General features: G+C 36.6%; 6 protein-coding genes across 6 annotated transcripts; 2 read left to right on the top strand and 4 right to left on the bottom strand.

The window, feature by feature from the left end:
* Positions 1 to 937: 937 nt before the first annotated feature.
* Positions 938 to 1,583, bottom strand: EV154DRAFT_531289 (uncharacterized protein; the record flags this gene model as incomplete). Its single annotated transcript, XM_051603821.1, has 2 exons — positions 1,494 to 1,583; positions 938 to 1,078 (listed from the first exon to the last, which is right to left on the bottom strand). Coding segments are annotated over exons 1-2 (174 nt in total), but the record flags the coding sequence as incomplete, so codon positions are not given.
* A 2,697-nt stretch (positions 1,584 to 4,280) lies between these two features.
* Positions 4,281 to 8,040, top strand: EV154DRAFT_531283 (uncharacterized protein). Its single transcript, XM_051603820.1, has 2 exons — positions 4,281 to 6,954; positions 7,507 to 8,040. The coding sequence occupies exons 1-2, from the start codon at positions 4,375 to 4,377 to the stop codon at positions 7,957 to 7,959; spliced, it is 3,033 nt and encodes a 1,010-aa protein (XP_051450786.1). The 5' UTR covers positions 4,281 to 4,374; the 3' UTR covers positions 7,960 to 8,040.
* Positions 8,041 to 10,849: 2,809 nt separating this feature from the next.
* Positions 10,850 to 11,316, bottom strand: EV154DRAFT_571358 (uncharacterized protein; the record flags this gene model as incomplete). The annotated part of the gene is made up of 2 exons (XM_051606261.1): positions 10,850 to 11,113; positions 11,293 to 11,316. 2 exons carry the CDS (start codon positions 11,314 to 11,316, stop codon positions 10,850 to 10,852), a joined length of 288 nt encoding a protein of 95 aa, XP_051450785.1.
* A 763-nt stretch (positions 11,317 to 12,079) lies between these two features.
* EV154DRAFT_488138 (uncharacterized protein) lies at positions 12,080 to 13,797 on the bottom strand (the record flags this gene model as incomplete). The annotated part of the gene is made up of 5 exons (XM_051599064.1): positions 12,080 to 12,189; positions 12,636 to 12,650; positions 12,818 to 13,163; positions 13,602 to 13,633; positions 13,707 to 13,797. The coding sequence occupies 5 exons, from the start codon at positions 13,795 to 13,797 to the stop codon at positions 12,080 to 12,082; spliced, it is 594 nt and encodes a 197-aa protein (XP_051450784.1).
* An 820-nt stretch (positions 13,798 to 14,617) lies between these two features.
* EV154DRAFT_488137 (uncharacterized protein) lies at positions 14,618 to 15,671 on the top strand (the record flags this gene model as incomplete). The annotated part of the gene is made up of 5 exons (XM_051599063.1): positions 14,618 to 14,642; positions 14,698 to 14,769; positions 14,823 to 15,338; positions 15,393 to 15,490; positions 15,513 to 15,671. 5 exons carry the CDS (start codon positions 14,618 to 14,620, stop codon positions 15,669 to 15,671), a joined length of 870 nt encoding a protein of 289 aa, XP_051450783.1.
* A 2,405-nt stretch (positions 15,672 to 18,076) lies between these two features.
* On the bottom strand, positions 18,077 to 18,830 carry EV154DRAFT_488136 (uncharacterized protein; the record flags this gene model as incomplete). The annotated part of the gene is made up of 3 exons (XM_051599062.1): positions 18,077 to 18,289; positions 18,420 to 18,525; positions 18,766 to 18,830. The coding sequence occupies 3 exons, from the start codon at positions 18,828 to 18,830 to the stop codon at positions 18,077 to 18,079; spliced, it is 384 nt and encodes a 127-aa protein (XP_051450782.1).
* Positions 18,831 to 24,467: the final 5,637 nt, after the last annotated feature.

The following is a 24,467-nucleotide window of genomic DNA, read 5'->3' as shown; positions in this document are numbered from 1 at the left end:
AAAGACGAGGCGACATGTAGATCCCTTTAAATATATAAAACCCCAAATAAACTATTTTTTTTAAAAAAAAGAAAACCAGTTTTTATTTTTAATCATCTTCGACTAAAACCGATTCCTCATCTTCAAACAAAACTGGTTCCTCATCTTCAACCAACATTGGTCCATCTTCATCGACCAAAGAGTGTTGATCATCATCAATGGTTTTGATGATGGATCGTCGATGGGACTCTGCCCTCGCCAAATCAGCCGCCTTCAGACCTTCCAGGATGCTCAACTGCTTTTCCTGCACATAATCCCTGTAAGGTCCGAAGGAGATGGTTGACAGATCCATCATCAGGTAGCTCTGGTCACGGAAAAACCTTTTCTCTTCTTCCGCAAAGTCGATCTTCCTGTTGGTGATCTCAACGAACTCCTTCAACGTGTTGCGGATCTCATCATCCTGTTCAGCACTGTTCTTCGTCATGGCCTTAGCCCTCTTGCGTCCCATAGGACGAGCCTGTACCTGGGCATCGTCCTCGACCAAAACACTCATGGCAACCCTCTTTGCCTTCGCATTGACCTTAAATTGCGTGGTTTCGGCACGACTCTTCCACTTTTCACTCATTCGTAAGACCTTCCAGCAATGCAAGAAGGTAAACCCCTTCTTATCCTTCGTCTCAGACGCCTTATACATCTCAGTGGCTCTAATAACCTTTTGTTTCAAAAATGTCATGTCAGTCTTTACATATGTCAAATAATTTTCAGTTGTATTATATACCGCGTCAGAGGGATCAGATCCACTAGGGGCAGGGCCTCTGATACAAGTATCAAAGAACCCACAAAACTTGTTGACAGCAGATGCAATTGTCGTGAATCTGTTCTGGTGAGAGTTTTCTGCTCTCTCAGTAACAGGAATTTTGTAGACTTTGACGAAGTTAATCGCAAAGTCTTCTTCTACAGCCTTCCAAAAGTCAGGACTCTTTTGGTCGTTGCCCTTAATGGGGTTGGTTGAGACTTCAACCCAAGATTTACACAACTGGGTGTCTTCTTCGAAGGTCCAGTTATTGCCACGGGCACGCTTATTAGCCTTGGGCTGTTCCTTTTGTTGTGTTTTCAGGTAAGTAAAAATTATAAGGCAGTTTATGAATAATTTGAGACTGTTTATAAGATTGTCTTTATTATGAAATAAAATGAACAAGTATTTATATAAAAAAGACTATCTGCTGTACCACTATCTTTAGTGTATCTTTGAAGTTGTTATCATTTTCCCAGTGTGTATCCTGTTACCTTTAACTGCTTATTTTGTAAATATGTTACACTTGGAATTACTGTCATCTTAGACACATTGTACTTCCATATCTTTAGTAAGCCTTAATCACTGTGTTCTTGTAACCTTGTGATATGATAGTACTAACTATCTATATTGGGTAATTGATTCCTTAATCATTCTTAATGTATTGATGTCATAGATATGGATTTATTTAATGTAGCAACAATATAGCAGATCACCACACCTTTTGCTTTTGTTGTTGTTGTTGATTCGACATTGTTATTTTAAAAATTTATCGGGAAAGGAGCAAAAAAATTAAAAAAAAGTCAGATTTATTTATTTTTTAGAAAAAAATTGATCGTTTACAAATTTAGCTTTTTTTTTAACAAACGACTGGAGTTTCATTTTGTTAAAAAAAAAAAGCCAGATTTAATAAATTTAGCAAATTTAGCAAACCGCTGGGGATGCTCTTAATATATGACTCTATCTACACATCTTAAATCTTCCATTTGATAATCCTAAATATAATTCTTATTGGTACTTTATATTAAATACTGATCATTTACTTTATGTACAGGCTTGATCTCATATCATCCTTCATACAAGTATAAGGCATACATTTAAATAATAACATGAATATGAAAACATATGAAGGTTACATCAGCCACGTTGAGGTGCCACAGCTATCTTTAATAGGAACTACATTTTCCCCTGAATGTTGTGCTACACAACCAGGTGTAAACTTTAAAATTTCAAGACCATTTTTTTCCCAAAAAAAAAAGTAAAAATAGATATGAAAATTGTTTCCTTTTTGGTTTTGTGGTTTTGTTTACGTTTCCTTGCTGTACAAACAAAACAATAAAATACAAATACAAAATACGAAAATAGTTTTTTTTTAAAATTGCCTTAAAAAGCGAAATTTATTTATATAAAAAATTGGCCCACAAAATCAGAAACCGGCAAAAAGCGCCTGTTTGCCCCTCGGGGCTACGCAGGCCGACCAGGCAGGCTATTCAGCCTTGACAGACAGGGCAGACCACGTAGCCCAGACAGGCCACGTATGACACGTATAGCAGACAGTGAATTCAAGCTAGAAAACCCACGCAAAACTGATTCTGTTTGAGCTGAAGCTACGGAAAAAGGTATTAATGTGATATTCAAGTGTCTGTGATAGATGTTGTACTTACATTTTATCCGTGCTTAAGCAGTGGAAGACTTCCAAAACTTTTTTCCCTTGATTTTAATTTTAATTTAAACTTCGCTTAAAGCATTTTCCGATTAAAATCGTTAAGGCTTCCAAAACGTTTAGACAAAAATTAATTTTAGTTAAACTCCACAAATTGCGAAGGTAACAACGATAAAAGCACTCATTCTTTGTATGGCAAAGTTCCTAATTGTTTTATGCTTAGATAAGTCCCATTGAAGAAAGCCATTCTTCTGAGGGTAATGAACAGAATAAGCGCCAAAGAAAAAAATAAAAAGTTGAAAAAGTTAAAATTTGACCTTAGTAGAGGGGGGGGGGAGGCCTCAATAAACTTTTGCTGTAAATTTTTAAATTAAAATCAAGTTAAAAAATGGTTACACGAATCCAAAAAAAGAAGAAAATATTTAAATCCCGGTTAAAAATTAAATTTTGTAGTTTTGGAAGTCTTCCAGTATCACGAGCTAATTTATAAAGTGAATAATGTGTTTAGTAAAACGGATAATGATTAATGTTAAAATTATAGTACCTTGTATGAAGCTTTACGCGATATATCTATTGACAAATGAAACGCGTTATGTATTAGTTTAGGATGTAAAATAATCACCAAGATATTACTTACGGTATTTTAAAGAGAAAAGAGCCTCTAAAAAATAAAAAGGCGTTTGTTAATGATATATTATTACAGGGAAGCACAGTACAGAATAAAGTATACCTTTATAGATACACATCTTGAAAGTAAAAGGGGACAGAAGATTATATTATTGCACAAGTCATGAAATAGCTACCTTTTTCGCGTTTGACTTTGATTAAATTGAATGTGAGAGAAGAATTAGTAGAATGCCTTATGATAGTATTGTTAAGACAGATGTTCTATGACATACCATTGTTCATAAGCATCATAATATTACAAGCAATAATCACGCGTTTGTGAAGACACGCCACGGTTAAAAAAAAATACGTAAGAGAAAGAAAAGCGACCTAAGAAAGTTGGGTTGCGTGACAAAATATCGTTCCGCAATGACGTTTGTAAATTATTGCACCAATCAAATTGACAGCTTATGTCCGCATAAGCTAAGCATTAAACACATTTTTTGATCTGAACGATATATAAACCAAAGACAATCCCCAGAGTGCACTTTATCAAAATTCTTTATTTTATTATAAACAACTTACTTTAATTTTAAAACACTATGAAAAAAACACCTGGAACAAATAAGTTCCGTGCAAAACCTGCTTTACCGCCTCAGGAGCAAACGTGTGTGTTATGTAAATACAGTACAATCAATCGACACTCTTTTAAAGTGCATCAAAGATCAGGACACCACTTAGAACTTCTGGAGGCGATTCAGTCCAATCAAGGATCACTACCTGCCAATGACATCGAACAACAGTAAGTGAGCGTCTTCTTCAATTTAAAAATAGTCAGTTTGTACTTATCATTATTATTTTTAGGAATACCTCTGACGAACAACCTACTATCCCGCTAAGCGAATCTCGTAGTTCTGATATGGAGTCCATTGAAAGGTAAAGTTATTTAAGGCTGTTAAATATATTCAAATTACTTACATCAATATACATTAGACCAATCCAACCTGAACGCACTGCCGAACCATTGTCTGAACCTGCAAATGAATTTGATGAAAATCAATATGATGATTATGATGGTGACGGTGATGATGATGGGCGTGATGATGGTGAAGAAGAATTTGATGGTGGTAATGCCTTTGACCATTTCAACAATGATTTTAACAACGGAGGGGAATCTGATGATGATAGCGAATCTAATGAACCTCCCGTTCCTGTTAACGACGTCAACAACGGCTCTAATGGTGATGGTGGTGATGATGGTAATGATGAATATCTTGATTTGAGTGGTGATGTCAACGACAATCCAGCATATTCTTTCAAAAATGAATACATAATGCATGCCCTTCTTTTCTTCAAGTCTGGTAGCTTTAAGTATTCAGAAGTCCAAATCAAATCAGTTCTTGATTTTGGTAAATATATGGCTGAAATTGCAATCAAAGAGTACAGAGCTCAACTAGCTTTGGATCCTTCTGATGTTATTTATGATTTCCGTGGCTATCCCACTCCCCACAGCGTTTCCAGATTTCACAAATCCAAGAAAAGTTGTATACCTTGTTTTCCTCATGCTCCCCATTGTGCGAAAGATGATAACGGCGGACTTCTTGTCGAACCTACTGAACCTGCCACATCAACTAGCACATCTGGTACTGCTACAGCAGCTGACGCCTCTGCTCCTGCTCCTGCCTCTACCTCTGCTCCTGCCTCTACCTCTGCTCCTGCCTCTACCTCTGCTTCTGCCAATACCTCTGCTCCTGCCACTGATCCTGCTGCAACAACAAATACAACTGCTTCTGCACCCGCTGTTCCTGTTGTTGTCGCATCAAAGCCTGGCTTGTTTCTTAATGATGTATCTGAACACTTGCGACTTCTCGTAGGTAATCCCTGTATGTCTGGTTTCCTGTCAGATCTTCCTGATCGAACACCTAACCAACGAATCAAGCTAAGTCAAGGTGAAAAGTGGAATTGTGATAGATTGTTTGAGCATCCCATGATAAGTACTGGTCCAAATCTTCAACTCTGGGTATCGGATAAAGTCTCTTTGCTGTCTGAGAGCAATATTCCTCTTTGTGATCGACATTATTTTAAAGTGGCCAAGATATTCCAAATATCAAAAGTTGTGAACGTTGATTTGTATCCAATTAAATCCGATAATAATCTTGAAATGTGCTGTTTATACGACATCCTTCTCCACTGTCCCATAACCGACCTTGACATCAATAATGTCTTTCGTGTCGAACATGAATCCTTCGATGCATTTACCAGCTTACAACAAATAAATGGTGACGATTATCTTTGTTCTAGAGATGTTGTTGCTAATACTCGATTGATTCGCGCTCATCATGACATGATTGATACTGGTAATAAGTACAAGCGTCCACTGCCCATTAGATCACGTATAAGAAGCATAAATCCCAATTCGCCAAACTACCAGGTCGTTAGAGTAATTCCGTACAACCTTTTCTCTGATGATACCAGTGGTAATTCCACATCAAAATGGAATTGTTTCGATTCGTGGTCGATGAATCCTGCCGCTGTTCCTCTTAGTGTTGCCAATCATTATTTGAATCAATTTTTTATATGTGAATCAAATCGTCATACTGCTATGGAACAGTTGCCTTCCCTTGTCCCCGATTTGAAGAAACTGGAAACTGGTCTGCCGATGTTTGATGCTATTCTCAAGGAAGAAGTCTTTGTTGTTGCTCCTCTTTTGTTTATCAAGGCTGACAAGCCTCGTCATGCCGAGGTTTCTTGTTTGAAAGCTTCAACAGCTACTTATCCGTGTAGAAAATGCTTCTGGTGTCGACATGCTGATGCTTTTGATCCTAATAGAATTACCACGGCGGAAGAACACATGTCAGTTCCAAGAGAAAAAGGTCACTGGATGAGTTTATTTCCAAGCGATGACTCGGATAATACTGATTTCTCGATACGTGTTCGTAACAGACAGGGTGATTATATCATGGTCGAAAACTTGATGGACCTCGGCTTCAAGGAAACTGCTGGCAAAAGGCTTTTGACGTTGTCTTCTTGGGATCCTAGCAAGGATACACCGGTAGAAATTCTGCATGGCCTATGTCTCGGTTTAATCAAATACACGTTCAACAAAGCTGCTGATTGCTTTTTCAACAAGAAGCAGGTTGATCGCATTAGTATTTTGTGTGCAAAGTATGGGTCTAAGGCTTTTACCAATATGTCGACGCATCTCAAAGGATACAAAAGCTTTCTTGGAAGAGACTTCAAACTTATGATTCAGATGCTCCCAATTGTTCTCAGAGTTGCTCGTGACCACATTGATTTCCTCAACCTTTGTAATGATCAATTCCACCGAATGGATAACGTTATTAGTACTTTTGACAAGCTTGGTGAGCTTTGCTCATTGTGTTATAACTGTGAAATACATACCAACTTTTCTGCCTATCTCGATTTATTGCGTCAATCCGTTGATGATACTGTTGTTGCTCTGGATAACCTTGATCGTACCGTTGTTCCCAGTAACCGACGTACTCGTGGAGAGCCAGCAACAGCAACGACAACTGCATCAGTGCCCAGTCAAACTACTTCTGAAGAGATCTATGGTCTTTCTGGTGAACAATCTAATGGTGCTACGATTCCATACGCCAAAACTGGTGGTCCATTGTGTAATCGTTTAAAGACTCATTTGATAGTCCATTTGGTAGAGGATTGTCTTCGATTTGCTTCTCCTGTGCTTCTCGCAACTGAAAAGAACGAGCAATTCAACAAACACATTAGGGCAATTGTCATGAAGACCAACAAACAAAACCCTTCTCGTGATTTGGCTCTTATTAACGGTCGTGAGGTAATGCTGAGAAGTATTGCGATGGGTCTTGTTAGGGATAACGGTATGAAAACTCGTGGTAGTCTGGTCAAAGCGTGGTTCGATAGGTACAGTGAGGACATTGAGAAATTCGAGAGTGAATTAAGAATAAAATGTAAAATTTAACAAAGTGAAATTATCAAACTGCAAAAATAAACTAAAGCTTTATTAAACAAATAAATGGGGGTCTTTATATACACATTATTTCAGACATTGATCACAGATGGGCTGATGACGGTTGTGGGTAGATTTATCCAGATAATACTCGGATGTAATGATCCCATATAGAAAGACCATAATGAGATGTCAATAACAATAACAATAACATTCATTCTTAAACCGTGTATGTCTTGTAGCACAACATTCAGGGGAAAATGTAGTTCTTATTAAAGATAGCTGTGGCACCTCAACGTGGCTGATGTAACCTTCATATGTTTTCATATTATGTTATTATTTAAATGTATGCCTTATACTTGTATGAAGGATGATATGAGATCAAGACTGTACATAAAGTAAATGATCAGTATTTAATATAAAGTACCAATAAGAATTATATTTAGGATTATCAAATGGAAGATTTAAGAAGTGTAGATAGAGTCATATATTAAGTATATAGCCTCGATCACGACAGACATGTACTATTCTGCTAATCGGGAATTCGGCAGTACTGAATATATTGCTGGAAAGAAGATTGCTTTGAACATGACGGCTATTCTCGATGTTGACTTGGATTCTCTTGGGGCGCGTCGTCTGCTTGGAAAGGTGGTAAAACTTCGCGGCGATCAGGCTATTGTTGAGGTGTATGAACTTGTTCCCAGGCCAGCCTTCGTGATTCACGATGACAGTAGCCTCATTTCTGTCTATCAAGCTGACGAAGGTGGTAATCTCCTCACCAAGAAAACTGAAGAAATCTTGGACTTGCTGAAGTATAAACTGACTGTGGTGGAATTACTTGACATGTCTCAGGAAACTGAGATTGACACTGTCAAATATTCTCTTATCAACAAGTGCAAGTTCGGTACTTTCTGGTGGCTCCATAACACTAATCGTTATTTCAAAATTTTAGAAAATGAAAGAAACTAATCATTTTGTTTTTTTTTACAAGTCATTTTTTCAAAAAAATAAAAGTCTCTTCCATTTTGTTATCCAATAAAAATGCTTAGCTGCACGAATCGCTATCCTGACCCCCATAAAAGACGCTAAAGTAGTTTTCAAGGTGCACAAAACCTTCATTCAGTTGTTTATTTCATAACATCTGGCCTTCAATCACGTATTTTGTTTTTTCGCCCAATCGCAAAGTTTTATTTTTTTAAAAAAAAATTCTGACACGGGAATTTACTTTTTGGTGCAGAATTTAAGAAATATTTAAAGTTTTCAACTGGTTGTGTAGTGCAATTCGATTTTACTAAACTATCGGCAAGATTTTTTTTTATTTTGTTCCTGTTTTACCTTTTCTTTTTTCCTTTTCTCTGTTTCAATTTAATTTCTCAATGAATTCTCAAACTCACCAACAAATTTTTCTCATCTTCAAAATGTTAAGACAACAACAAACTGTTCTTTATGCATCTAGTGAAAACATTGCTGCCAAGAACCAAGAAATTGTAGATTTGTTGCACCTTACTGTCAGTAATGTGCGTTTGCGTGGAGAACAGCAATTGCAGTACGACTTTTTTGCAGCCGATTTCTCGAGGAACTTGGAATGGCTATTACTTCAATGCCTTTGTTAATACTGGAGAAATTATCAACAGAACGTGAAATAACGGTGTGGGTGCCACAAGAGTGTCTGAAAGATACACTTTTTGGGAGGTACAACATCCCAACCTTAACGACGACGAAAAACAAGTAGATTGCTTCCGTGCCCCATATCAAATGGGAACGGACTCTTTAAATTGGTTTGTCAACAGGCTGTCTACTCATCCTGAATTTGTTTCAAGACACCAAACAACGTTCCTATTCCCATCCGGATAGCTACCTGTCTTTTAAGACTGGCCAATTGTCCTGTTGGATACAAAAAAATGTATGTCCTGTATGGTTTTTTGTATGGCAGCTATACCAATTTCACGAGGCGTACGGTAAAAACCATCAAAGATGTGCTTAGCTATATGATGGATTGTCATACCAATTTAGCCATGGCGAGTGCTATATCTGCTGGATTCAACAAAGCTCTCGGTGTGAGTATTCTTGATGCAATTGGTGCTATTGATGGCAAAAAACTTTACCATTCATAAGCCAACTCCAGCCGCTTATGGAGCAGGGTTCCGTGACAGAAAAAACAACTACACCATTAAACTTACCGCTGTTTGTGACGATATATGTATGTTTACTTACATTCGCCAAGGAGACTCTGGTAATAATGACCAATATAAAGATAAGAGTTGGAAACTAATTTACTTTGAATACACTACGCAGAAGTCACGATGCCTCAGCCTATAATTCCAGTGATCTCAGCTGGAAGATCATGAACAATCCTGGGCATTACTTCACTAAATGAATTTATTTTCTCGGTGATTCGGCCTATCCTAACATTGCCAATTCGGTTACACCATTCCCTGAAAGTGAATGTCTCCGGGATCCGCGCAAGAGGTTAGTCAACTATCCGCATTCAGCTAGAAGAATGGCCATTGAAAGAACTTTTGGTAAGTTCGTTCATCAGTGGAGATTCACACAATTCCATATTTACGTGTATAATAATTTGGATATCAATGATATCATCGCGTCGTGTGCTATTCTACACACTGCATGAACGGCAAGAGGGGAGCTAGGTTTCGATGGTTTGGTTCTTGAGCCTGCTGGTCTTGTAGTTGGAGAGCAGGATGATACATGTGTTTTAGGTAACCGTGCCCGCTTGCGCATCTTTAATTCAGCTTTCCTTAAATGTGTCAAGTACCAAATTTTTTTGAAAAATAAAACAAATTTATTATTGAAGAAAAAAGCCCATTATATTTTAGTCGATGTTATGAGGTTTATATTCATCGGACAAAGGATAAGTGATATCAAGCAAGTCTGACGGAACAGGAGAAACCGTCGTGACATTGCCATCGATCGCATGTCATTGGCAGAGGGGGTGGAGGCAGTGTTGTATGGGAGGGTGCTGTTGGAAAGGGTGCTTCTGACGACGATGTTGCTGGTGTTGGTGTTGTTGGCGTGGGTGTTGTTGTACGCGCTGGTGCTGCTGGCAGAAGGACTGTTGTACTGATAGTCATTGGCTTCAGGAATACCATTGACATTTGGGCGGAAGTAGTAGCTGGTGTGGTTGGTATAATTGTAGTCACCGTTTTCAAACGCATTGTAGCTGGTGGCGTTGTTGTTGCTTGAGCCAAATCCCCTTTCATTACCATCAGCATCTGACGCTCGATATCCAGACTGGCCTGCAACAGCACGGCGATGCGAGACTGCACCTGGTCCTGTTTGTCCATGGACTTCAACGGCTGACCAAAAAAAGTTGTCGAAGGAGCAAGATTTCTACTGAACGTTCTACGCTCAGGCTCTCCACGCTTAAAACAACGTGCCTCAGTCTCCTTAATAGAGGTCACCAGATGCTCGATCGTTCGGTTGACCCCTCTACTTCTACTGGCAGCCCCACGAGTCAGACCCTCCTCAGCACCATTGTCTTCGACGGTCCTTCCTTGTCTAGCACGGACAGCCTCACCACGAATATCGATCGTCTCTCCAGGAAGAGAGGAATACACATTACGTGGGATCACGGTGGGCACCTCACTGGTGGCGTTCTCCATCGCATCATGGTAAGTCCAGTTTTCAATTGGTTCCCTACCAGTCGCATTCAACCTGTCATTTCGATGTCTGAAGGCAGCACAGAAAGCAGAACACTTAGACTTTAAAGCACTCGTAGATATTCTTTGTTTGGTGCTGGTTTTGGTGTTGAATGCGTGCAACATGACACGGTACAACTCATTTCGTTCAGCTAAAGTACGAGTCGACCCCAACCGGTTGTTGTTATTAGCATACAATTCAATCAGAGTAAAAGTGCTGGCTTAATTCCAGTTGCAGTGACTGTAGCTCGTATCTGAAACTTAATAGTGGCAGCAGCATCCGTGAAATCAGCATCTGTGGCATCTGCAGTGGCATCTGCAGTGGTAGTAGCAGTGGTAGTAGCAGTGGCATCAGCAGTGGTAGTAGCAGTGGCAGTAGCAGGAGCAGCAGGGAAAACGGGGGCCGCAGCCGGAACGACGACAGGAACCTTTTCTTCTTCTGAAACAGTAGTAGCATGCGACGGTTGCTACCATAGCCTACACCATTAGGTGTCACTTAAATAAATTGGAAATTAATAGGGTTGTTGTTGTTGTTTTGATTGTTCATTTTAAAGAAATCAAGGTAAGGAAACAGTAATAAAATTTTATTTTGTATTTTCGCATTTTAGTTTTCTATTTTAGGACCGTTTATTTCTAGAGGCTTCACATTCGATGCCCACAGATTTTTCATTTTTGAGCAGTAGATTGATAATAAAAAAATATGGGAACATTGTTTTTGACAGACTTCAATTTAGGAAAAAAATATTCATAAAAAAACATTTTTTTTAAAAAAAAACGGAGCTTGTCCATATCAGTACATCTTCTATTTAAGATCTCAATTTATTTTGTTTCATGTCAGCAGCCTAAATCATACAAATCTGAGAATTCTGGTCCGTTATCCCTCAAAATCCGTTGATTTCAGGGTACTCCGGTCCGTTATCCCTGAAAATCGTTGACTTTAGGGTACTCCGGTCCGTTATCCCTGAAAATCCGTTAACTTTAGGGTACTCCGGTCCGTTATCCCTACAGATCCGATACTTAAGGGTTCCCTGATTACATTAAACTAATGACCAAAATACATTATAAGAAATTAGAAACGGTTCCGAAATGGTTCAAGCATTCTAAACTTGTATGGGGATTATCTGAGCTAATATTCACATCTAAGGTAAGTCGCAAATCATATCAGAACATCCTTAAACGTGCGCTGAATTTCAAAAACGTATATACAGTGCCCTCCAAAGTATCGTAACCGTTTAAGGTTTTCGTATTTTGTGTAATGACATCACATACTCATTCATAGGGAAACTTTCCAAACATTTTTAGTTTTCTGTTTTTTGTTATTATTAAGTTATGGATCCGGTTAACAGCGCTTCATAGGAAATATATAAGCTATTATCACTATTATAAGATGTTAAACCCTTTTTTTTCATAACCTTTACTGAAACATTTTTATTCTAAACATGTAACCCATTTTTGAGTCTACCACATTTTCGTTTAGTCCAATGCTGCTCTAATGGTGTCATTGCTTTGGAGTCTGGTTCTAGTATTGGTGTATTGAACAGAGCTATAAAAAAAATTAATCAAGATAACCTGTTCAATTAGTAGGCCTGTGAGGAGTGGATCGGGGCAAGAGCAGAACAGAATAATTATTAGGGTGAGGACAAAAGAAACAGACATTATATCTATTAGTATTAATACATATATAAAAAGGAATGAAGGTAGAAAAAGGTTTATTCAGAGGAGCAGGAAAAATAGATAAGATCTTGAATACAGAAATAAGAATAAATAAACATGCTGTTATTTATCTTTATTGACAGATTGGGTAAACAAAAGTTGGGGGATCAGATTAACAAAGACTGACTATTAGTCATAGGCCGTTCCCAAGCAAAACTTTTTTTACGTTTTGGGAACAAAAGTATTTAGCTCAAAATAGTAATTTAAACTATAAAAAAACATTTTACCAGCCAAAATTTATGGGGGGTTGGGCAATTTACAATTAGTAATTTATACCCTCGTAGGTGGGGGCTATAAATTACAAAAAAGTAAAAACATGTGAGACATGACTTAAAATAATATTTCTAATTACTAAACTAGCATGTCTTATTTACTGGTTGTATATGGGCCACATTGCTATCCTCAGTATACTAAAATTATAAGCTAGTACTTATACTGGGGGGACCAAACCTTTTTACAAATCGAGCGATTTGTTTTTGAAAATAATGTTTGCTTGGGAACGGCCATATTTAGTTTGGGACATCTTTGGGGTAGCGGGAATGAACACATATAATTTCGCAGATAGATACAGAGGATAACATGAGCTGATATTATTAATGTTTTATAAGGGAGTTCAAAGGCAGAGTTACCAAGGGAACGCATGTTAAATGGTTTTACAAGCACAAGGGACAACGGGGATACATTATTTGGAACACAGGCGTTAGACAGGATACAATAGTGATGTTTGACAGTGACATGTGTGACAGGAGGCAGAGAACAGGGAACAGGTGGAACAGGTGGAACAGGTGGAACAGGAACAATGGGCTAGTTGGGTTTCAATAATGGTCTGAGACATTTTGCATGATTATATGCAACTGAAACATAGGCGGTTCATGACAGTCCTCTAACTATCAACCAGCGGGTTGACCGATCGTCTTTCAGTTTTCGATCGGCAGGTTGACCGTTCGTAAATTATTTTTTGGCCGGTCGGTTGACTGGTCGATATTTAATTGCTAAAACGTGGCTGTAGTGTTCGTTATTTCAAAATATAGGGAGCTTTTACAAAAACTGCAATAGCAGAAGGTCAATTATTGTGTCCAAGGCCTATTTGTATATTGAGCTGCAAATTTTATGGCTAGAAAAATAAACGCATTTTCAATTTTTTTTACGCAATCTCTGCCGTAAACTTGATATAGTCACACTCCTGATTATTATTCCGCCTAATCACGTGTGCAAGGAATGTCCAAAAAGACAGAAGTTTACTATTTTGGTTGCCATGGAATCTCCTGTAAAGTCTTACCCAACATAATAATTGCCTGTGTTAAAGTTACGCAACTTGTTGTTAAGTATATCACTACAGGTGTCTACTTCTAATGTTGTATTTTGAACGCATTATAATTAATCTGACTACGTATTTCGATACCATGTTATATATTCCAAATAATGCGATACGAATCATGTCTCATGGAAAACACTTAATAGTAACGTGTCCCTAAGCTTGAACCTGATAAAGTTTTTGCTCTTTTTTAATTAAAGTTTTATACCACAAAAAACGTTTTGCTACAGATTTCTGACAGACGAACGATTGTAACATGGATTTGAAGCATAAGCAAATAGTTTAAATATTTGGTTATAAAAACGTTTTACTGATAGCTATCAAACATTATAGTGCTAAAATATTAAAGCGGGGGAGTATAGGGAAAGCCCGTCGTTTGAAAGAAACAAAAAGAGCAGACAGTATTTTGTAAAACCCGACTTCGATCTGTAAAACTAGCGGAGTATACTTATTATTTTATAAGAGATAAAAATGGCTGATGATTTATTAACATAAAGTGATGCTATTTATAATAGTGTGTCACGTGTTTACGTAGCATGATAGATCCAATATAAGGCTTAAGATGACAACGAAATGCTTCTAATTTAGACATCCTTACCCGTCTTTTGAAACGTAAAGCAATGAATGCTTATCGGTTTTTTTCTAACCATTTTGTGCGTATACAATGATTGTGGAATAGACATAAAACAGCTATTTCCGATAGTAAAGTAGCGACAGTATTTAGTATAGCTCTCGGCTACTATTAAAAGAAGAACGCGAAAAAGAAAAATAGAATAATTCGACTTTTGCACCTACATACAAAAAGTCGCTTTCCAAAAGGTACGCGATTGAATCCAAAATGCATATTGAAAGGTGGTGATGGACGTCAAATTTTTTTATCTCTCACTCACTTTATTGTTCGACAACAAACACAAAAAAATCATAAATAACCGAATTAAATAACATGTATGTTGGTATCAAAAGCGAATGTAAGTACAAGGTAAACCAATCATCTTGTAACAGATAACCAATTATTTTTGTTAGATCCAGAGAACCATGGCCATTTAATTAGTCAATGTTTGAGAATGTCAAACATTCAATTGCCATCCGAAGAAGGTGAGCTCTTTTTTTATCTTAAAAATGTATATATATTAAATGTACATAATCAGAACAGTCTACGGCCTCGCCAATTGAGGAGAGACCAATGGCTGTGCCAAGAAAAAGAATGGCAAAAGAAAACCAAGAGGGTAGCTCTTCTGGCAAAAAAAAATCGTACGCCACAAACCCATACGTTGATGACGAGGCCTCGTGTCCAAATGACACTCCAGAATCCGATAGAACCAGTATGGTCGCACCAGTAGAGGTGCCTACCACCTCCTCAAAGGAGGCCGATGCTATTATCACGCCAACTGTCGCAATTCGACAAAACATGTCGATTTTAAGCTCTCAACTGCGACTCAAGGCAATCAGACTATTAAAAATACCTACTATGACAGCAACTACCGAGCAAGAAGATATAGACAAGTTTCTGAAAGGCATCTTCTTTTACTTTAATGCGGGTCAGACATACGATGTGTTGGGAAAGTGCATCCAATACGTCGGATGCTATCACTTTTTCTGTTTCTTGGAAGAATCCAAATTACAAGGCAAAGGATTACATAAGAAGCACATGCAAGCAATCAAAGGTAAAACCTACATGACCTATTGCATACTTTAAAGATTTAACCTTCTTTCAATAGACGGTCAATCCAGTAAATACCAGACCAGACTTTTAAAAGCTGCCGGTAAAAGACTAAATGTCTTACTTAAGGACTTTAAGTACGGCGCTCTTGCCATTGTAATTCCTAACTCCGTTGCAGCCTTTGAGCGATGGAGCTGGGAAAAATTCCCAAAAATTCATTAGTGTGATTAAGCAGGATAAAGCCTTAACAAAGGAATTACAAGATCTTCAGCTTCACTCCTCTTTCTTAGACAAAACTGGAGAATTAAATTACGTATCTTATAAAGACAGCGGCTGAATTCGTTCCAATCATACTCAAAATAATAAAGAAGTTCAATTTTTCTACTTGGCTTTAATTCAAGATCGTAGTGTTTCATTGATCCTAATTGTGACACAATAAAATATCAATACGAAAGACTTTTTTTTATCATTAACAAGAGCCACGGCTCTTTGCAAGGTAATTGACAAGATAAAGGTAGTAATGTAGTGTGAAAGACTAAGGCAGTGCGTCGGTCCATGAGAGTGCCAGGACCTATGAGAAGGAACCAGTACGAGATTCTTCTTTCATGTATAGCAACACCAGACAAATGTGGGAACGATACATGCAAGAACGATACTCTACTTAAAACAACGAGCTCTTTTTAATGGTTCTATTCTTGTTCCAAAGAACGATGATCCCATTGACTTATTTATCTTTTAGTACCCTACATTACGCGCACTACACTATTCTTCCCTCTGAAGGCCAAGCCTTGACATACATAGCACCCTGAATGAAAGTCCGAATTACATAAAGTTATAATGAATGCCTTCGAGGCTTTCTAACGTTACATTTCTAGGGCAAACTTGTTTATTCGGTTTTATAATTTTTATGAGTCTGAAGTCAGATGAATAGAGTATAATGTTGGACTCATCTTTTAGATATACGGTTACCAACATGTAAGAATCCGGTTCGAAAGATAATCGACACTAATCTTTGAGAGCATCGACGGTTTTTTCTATATAAGATTATAGGAAATAATAAACAACTTCTAGTTGATGAGCGTTAAATTATCCGCATGGTAAACATTGGGGTGAAGGATGAGATTGTATCTTTCACTATTAGGAGCGAATTATCTGCTTGATACCGAGTGGATGACCCTATTTTGGGGATATTTATCAAATTTCGTAAAATAGTTCGCTTGTTTTGATATCTCATTAATATTCAATCGACGAATGTCAAGAGCGAAAAGGCGGACAGAACAGACAGAAGAATACTTGCTTCCACAAACAGAGTTATTACCCGAATGAAATTTGACATTTTTACCCGAAAATAGCCAAAAAACGTACAAAAATGATATAACCAGTTTTGACGAAATAACTAATAAGTTTATGGAATAAATTACCAAGAATCAAGTGATGCAGTGTATAAAATATATTATAATTGGTACTTCCATATTTTTTTGGATGGAAAATGGGAAGACGTGCTTAAATACTAGCGAGTACGGAAGAAGTTATTACAAATATCACCAATTCGTATGGTAGATATTTTTTTGCCAACAACCAGTACTGATGAATAATTGGAATAGTTTTAGCATGATAAAAGAAATATCTCCACTGGATATGGGTTAAACAGCAACGGAATTGCCACCGTATTTACTTTAGAATTTTTTAAATACATAAAAAACCCGACAATATAACCAAAAAATATTTTCTTCGACACTTGTAAAGGACTGACGCCATTTAAACAGTTTTAGAAAAAACTTTCACGTTCATGGAGTAAATACGAAAACAAAATAACAAGTAACCGTCAACAGCAAAAAGATACTTTAGTAAAAGTATAATTCACATAAAAGTAAAAACATATTTCTCAGAAGTCCCAAACAATTTATAAAGACGTAGGAATAGTTGTAATAAAATGCCAATAGCCTGGGCTTTCTAAGTAAATTGTTAAAAAAAGTCCCTACCATTAAGAAAGTAAGACACGACACTGTCAAATATAGAAGCCCTAAAATACTTGTGACAAATACGCTAAACGTTTGACGGACACAGTAATAAGCCTTTTTATAATAGTTCTAGCTTTATATAAAGTATTTATCCACCATACATTACGATCAGAAAACAATTATTGATCAGAAAACCACAGAAATTAGCAAAAATGTCGATGTTCCAGAATACCTATTAATTATACCATATGCTTAAACAAGTAGTACAGTCCATCTATTTTATAATGAACAATTTTCGTTAAAACGGACATTTTCAGAACTTAGAAGTCCGATTTTTGCACTGTTGATTTTCATATATTTTGGCAGAAGAATCTAATTTATCACGGGAAAATGTTTACCCGGGATTATCTGGTAGTTTTTTATTAGTTTTTGCACTGTAAAACGCCTCCAGGACATCTTTGGGTCTCCCCACTGTAAATGGGAGATTTTGTTTTGCCATCTCTAAAACATTTTATGTGAAAAGAAAAAAATCGGGCTCTATTAGTTTATGAAGAACTCTCTAATAAAGAACAAAATCGAGCCGGATTTTCGATATATGTTAAATTCATCGAAGAGATAGCGTTTTCTTTTTTTTTAGAAATCAGAGCAAAAAATTGTTCATTATAAAATAGATGCACTGTACTTGTAACAGTTTTATAATTGACTAGCTCGTGTTGAAACAAAATATGAAAACCAAACAGTCATTGTTTATGAAGTAAGTCTAAAATTGTTATATAAATAATTAAAAATCGCGTACAAATCTTTGATTAACGATATCAAGTGATAGGGGAATATCTGTACTTGGTAGGGCAGCTTTAATTAAAATATAGAAATGAATCAGCAATGACACAAAGTGAGCAATGAATTTACTAAAAACACGAATAGTCAGTAGTTGATGGAATTGTTGTGTTTTGAGGTAAGTAAAATTATAAGGCAGTTTATGAATAATTTGAGACTGTTTATAAGATTGTCTTTATTATGAAATAAAATGAACAAGTATTTATATAAAAAAGACTATCTGCTGTACCACTATCTTTAGTGTATCTTTGAAGTTGTTATCATTTTCCCAGTGTGTATCCTGTTACCTTTAACTGCTTATTTTGTAAATATGTTACACTTGGAATTACTGTCATCTTAGACACATTGTACTTCCATATCTTTAGTAAGCCTTTGTCACTGTGTTCTTGTAACCTTGTGATATGATAGTACTAACTATCTATATTGGGTAATTGATTCCTTAATCATTCTTAATGTATTGATGTCATAGATATGGATTTATTTAATGTAGCAACAATATAGCAGATCACCACATAAAGACCCTCTTTTATTTGTTTAATAAAACTTTAGTTTATTTTTGCAGTTTGATAATTTCACTTTGTTAAATTTCACATTTTATTCTTAATTCGCTATTATCACTCTCGAATTTCTCACATTCTCCCAATTGGGCACACAATCCTCTGTTCAATTCCAGCTACGCTCCTCGTAGATGTAACCATTACTTTACCAGTTATTAAAGGGCTAGCAAGGATAAACACTGAATAAGTACGATATCATAAGAAAAAAGAATGATATGAAGCTCCCTTTATAATTGATAAAAAGTGGGGGACAGTTACCTCTTTATAGCTAGTGTAAAAATGGATTTTAAAGACACGGCTCTTTTTGTGATGAGCAATCGTAGCAACGAAATCCAACAAAAGGAATAGGAGTCAATCGGAACACCTATATTAAATTTACATTCAAGAAGGAAGGCTCATTTTTTATACCGTTCATTTAACATGCCAAGGGTAGTCTGTCTGTGTTTTTAATCCATAGTCTGTATCCTTTAGTACCTGTATATTTAAAAGATGTAGCCTACACGTATAAATTGCATACATGTATATTTTATTGCCATAATTCTCCGTTAAACTAGTCGGTTATGAACAGGGCATGCTTGTGATAATTGAGAAATAAAAAGGGAAAAGTAATTGGGAAAATAAAGCAAGTAAAGAAATGAGACTCTATAATCCTTTATTATAAGTTGGAGAGTTTGTCATGATAAAAATAGAGGTCCTTTTTATATTCAATTATTACTTCAAGATTTTTCCTGCGCAGATCGAATTGACTATTTACCCGCAAACTGGGAAATGGTAGAATTAGATTTAGAAATCAGTTACATATGAAACATAGCTTATTGTTATATACAAGGAGCTAGTTGACCCATATCCGGCACTTCTAGAGCATTATAGTTTATCCATTCAATGACAGGGTCCTTGATTGGATTACTAAAATAAATTTATGAGAAGCTAGAAGATTCGGCAGCTACTCGACCAATCCAGGAACGATTATGAAATCTGATCTCAGTTTGACATATGAGGGAGCTGGTACTGTGTCGTACCAATAGGAATGTATTCGCAATATGGTACTTATAATACATAGGTTATATGTATTATAATTGAGTGACAAGATAAGAGTAATTATATTCGTGGAATTAGGCGTCAAATACGACAATGCTGATACTTATAAAATATCATCCATCGTATGATGGTATAAATCATACTTTTTTTATGCAAAGGAATACAACAGCGGAACCAGAAAAGCATTTTTAAAAGACAAAGTAGTGTTGTATACTTGATAGTTCTTATCAGACATGATGGCCTACTTGACAAATACATGCAAGAGACCTGTTTGTGTCCCTATAAGTATTACAGGTAACACCTATTGAGTGCACATAGATTTCTGCTGCCTATATATAAAAAAAGAATAAAATACAGCCGTATTATGTAGAGTTTCTTATAGATTATAGTGTGCGTGAATTAAGAGGGCACACGGAGACGTTCTATTTTTAATGAGTGTCAGTTGTTATGTCTTTATTAAATATAATTACTCTGTATTTAATATTTATAAACAATCCCCCATTTTTAGCATAAGGGGGAGGGGGATTTTTTTTTATTTATAGTAGCCCTCAAAAATAAACTCTATGGTTGCTTCTTGCAGCATGATAAAAAAAAAAAAAGGATTACAGGTAAGGCAATATACAGCGCATCGACATACTCGTATAAAAAAATAATAAAAACTGTTGCCCCTCCAATTTTTAACTTATTAATTGTGCTAGTTTTATGCTTTTATAGCCCCTAAGATTAAAGTCATTGAACCAAGTATATATTAAAAAAAGCAGGATGTTCTTTTGTTTTTATTATTTTTATAAACTGATAAATGTCAGTATCTCCTCTCCCCCCCTCCTTTTTTTATATTTATTTCCAACCTGAGGTAAAACGGTTTTTATTTTCCGCCCTTTAAATAAATGCAACAGGTAGTATGTGTTTTTATGTAATGGTCTGTGGGTTATATGTTTCAGTCCGAATTAAAAGCCACGGTATTAACTATGTAATTTTATGATTTCATTTTATGGGAGGACAGCCCAATGGTTTTTTAAGAATAGGAATTGTCGTATTTGGGTACGATTCACTTAAAGAATAATTAAGCAAATCGTCAAATAAATAAACTATGAAATTTAATCAACCTTTGATGTTGCATACCAGCATACGCTTGTATACTGCTATACAACTTCTCCTACTTCGAGTACATACTTCTATATAAGAGATTGCATGATTGGCCTAAATACGATATAAGAATGACAGTTGGATACAGAATGCGATACCACTGAGTTATGATATCACCGATCGAGAAGAGAAACTTCTCAGATCAATCAAGAATTATAAGAAAGAGAAACTTAATATTCATAGTTCTCTCAATGGATTAGCTACCCAGAGAGAGAATAGAACAGCTATTAATATAAATGATTCCTTTACGTATATATTGATATAGTTATACTGCTGATAAAGAGTATAAAGAAATAGTGTATGAATTAATGGATACCTAGCTTCTATAACCAAATTTACAAATATCGATAAGACATTTTATATTTGGGATCGTATTTTATTCATTACAAAGATAATGAATAAATGGTCAACTATTATGTTCTATTGCCAATTATACTTGACAAACAAGTATGCATTTTTTACAGTAACCGTTGCATGATCTGATAAATAAGTTTCTCGTAATACTGTTACGCGACAAATCGAGCGTACTTTCAATTTATCTTCTCTTTTAATCACCTACCAAAGTGCATAACGCCTTTTCGGGCTTGCACCTGTCAAAACTACCTCTTTCCATCTTTTTCTTATCCATAGATCTGTGACCTCTTTACTAGGCGCAGTTATCCCATTCTCCTTCATAAATTTGTTTAATTTCTTTAATTTCAGTGACTGGATTATATATCCATCACTATAAATAGGCATCCATAAGACCTCTCTTTCAATAAAAATCCTCATCTATTATCTTACTCATATTTCAATACTTTGACCTATTAGTTTTATATATTATTCAGCTCTATTATCATTCTGATTGATCCCTTGGTTATATATTATCATTGTATCTTTTATTTTATAAGCATATAAGGCTATACTTATTCTCATTTATTTTCAGTTCAGCTTCTGATTAAACTAGCTGTGGTGCTCACTTAACTCGCAACTCTAAAGACCTTTCTTTACTAAACCTCTATTTTATTTAAAGAATCTCTTTTATCTCTATTATTCTACTCGCATCCTCTTCTAAAATTTGGTGCTCACTAACAGGGCTTGTTATCAAGAAAACTATCTCTCTAAACAATCAACTTCGAATCTAATGTGTTGGTCAAATCAACTACTATGTCTACTACTACTGCTACTATCGACCCTCCTAATTACCAAGGTTTCCGCCCTCGGTTAATTGAATTTCATGGTTACGAAGGTGAAGATTTTCGTCACTTTAAAAATACTTTAGATACTTTTTTTTCAATCACTGGAATTAATTCTAGTACTCGCCGTCTCACTATCCTGATATCCCAGTTAAGACGTTCAGCTGCCACCTTCCTCTCAAGATCCATCAAGCAACATGTGGGTTCTGAATTCTCCTCCTACGAGACTGCCATCGGATTATTACAAGATAAGTACATTACGCCGGAGTTGGTGCAACGTTACGAAATCGCTTTCAACGATATGGTACAAGGTAGTACCGAGTCCCCACAAATATTTTTATCCAGACTATATGAAGCTGCCGAACTCGCTGAAATCGAAGACGACAACATGATTCATAGCCGTTTCCGTGCTGGCCTTCAACGGGACATCCGATTATTTTGTATCCAATGTAGCTCAAAGAAGTTTGAGGAATGGGTAATGCACGCTGATGGTTGGTGGAACGCCAACAAGCCTATTGGAGTATCATTAATTGACAACCCGTTTGTTGCGGAAAGGGAAGTCGTGATTCGTGGTGATACGAACACTTATGCTGAGTCTCGAGCTGGAGGTAAGTTTACAAATGGACTGGTTAGTTCAAAGAGCGGGAAAGTTATGTTTGAGGAGAAGAAAGGAACGAGTTCAGAAGGGAAAATAATACACCAAGGGGGAGTTAACTTTGAACCGGCAATTGAGCAGATTACTGCCCAGTTACGGTCATTGGAACTCAACCATATGGAGAGATTAAAAACCTTAGAACAAAACCTGGATTCAAACCAAACTACTGAACGTAAAATGAATATGTCGGAACAAGAAATCATGGTCATAATTAAACGTGTGTTGAAGGAAGAACTTCCGTCTGCTAATAATGCCAAGTTACCACCTACTAGTAACGCCACCCCTTCTTACCAAGAAGCTGGTGTTCGTAATAACTATAATAACACCAATCAATCACGTAATAACTATAACCCACCCCGGAACAACTATAATAATTCTGCATCACAATCAAATAGTTATAATAATTCTAATCAAGCGAACCAGAATTATGGGAATACCGCATCTCAAGGTGATAATTACCCACCTCGTTTCCCTAACAACAATCGAGATACCAATGATCGCAAGGACTTCAACAATTCAAATTATTCTCGTAATAACTACAATAACAACACCAACGGATATAACCAACCTCGAAATAATTATAATAATTATAATAATTACAAGAAGAATGTTCCTCAAGGAGAGCTTAATGTGATCGAACAAGAGCCTAGATCCACTAAAGAGTACTTTGACAACGATACATACAATCCAGGTGAAGGTTACTACCCGAACCGTAGGAATCATCAACATGGTGATACCAACGATTACCAACAGTCAAAAAACTAAAGTCGACAATTGATAGGATCACTCCTGATCCTAATGGTCAATTGTCTAAAGACTCCCACCAAAAATCCATTAATCTACTAAATAATAATCAAACCGACGAACCTCTTCCTGTAACTACCAACGAACTATATGCTATTCGAAACCCACACAAACCTTATGATAAGGAGGTAGTGGAGCGTACTGCAGATGGGAAGCGAGTAAAATTCACTCCTATTCGCACTCGAAGTCTCAAAGACTCAAGTCGGTTACCCATAAATACACCGAACATCATAACGCCCACATCTATGGAGGAAGATACACCAATAATTGCTTTACCCCCGTCTACTATAACTACCACTCTATCTACAGATAATATACCTGAAGTGATTGCAGTATCTAGTAAACCAAAGAAAGTTAACCACGGCCCATATCTTAATTATGACATTGTATCAGATGTCTTAAGACAGAAAGCTAATATTGATGTTGGGGATCTTATCACAGCCTCTCCTCGTTTAAAACGCCAACTGATGTCTGGATGTAGACAGAAGGGTAAGAAATCGACACTATCAAAAGGGGTAATTACTACATATCCCGATACCAGCACCAATTTAAGCTATCCTAAACTGAATGGTACTAAAAGAAGAGCCGTCGATCTAACACTATTGGAAGATGGTGACGTTGACACAACAGCCGTCTACGTTGACTTCTATATTGATGGAATTAAAATACCAGCTATCCTAGATACCGGAGCCGCAAGGACTTGTATGGCAGCCAGCTTAGCTGCTAAACTCAATTTAACCATTGACGCACCTTCGGAGACCATATTTACGATGGGTAACGGTATTAAACAACCCGCAGTAGGACTAATATACGACGTACCTCTAAATATTGGCGGACAAGTAATTATTCCTGGTACTATAGAAGTGTTACCAGTATGTCCCTCACATCTAATCATTGGTACCAGTTGGATGAATAGAGCCAAAGCTCGAATCAACATGGAAAAGAAGACAGTCATCGTAT

Source organism: Mucor mucedo, assembly GCF_025094135.1.
Source record: "Mucor mucedo strain NRRL 3635 chromosome Unknown EV154scaffold_224, whole genome shotgun sequence".
NCBI classification, from domain to species: Eukaryota; Fungi; Mucoromycota; class Mucoromycetes; order Mucorales; family Mucoraceae; genus Mucor; species Mucor mucedo.
The sequence above is the reverse complement of the archived record's forward strand: the minus strand, read 5'-3'. Positions and strand labels throughout refer to the sequence as shown.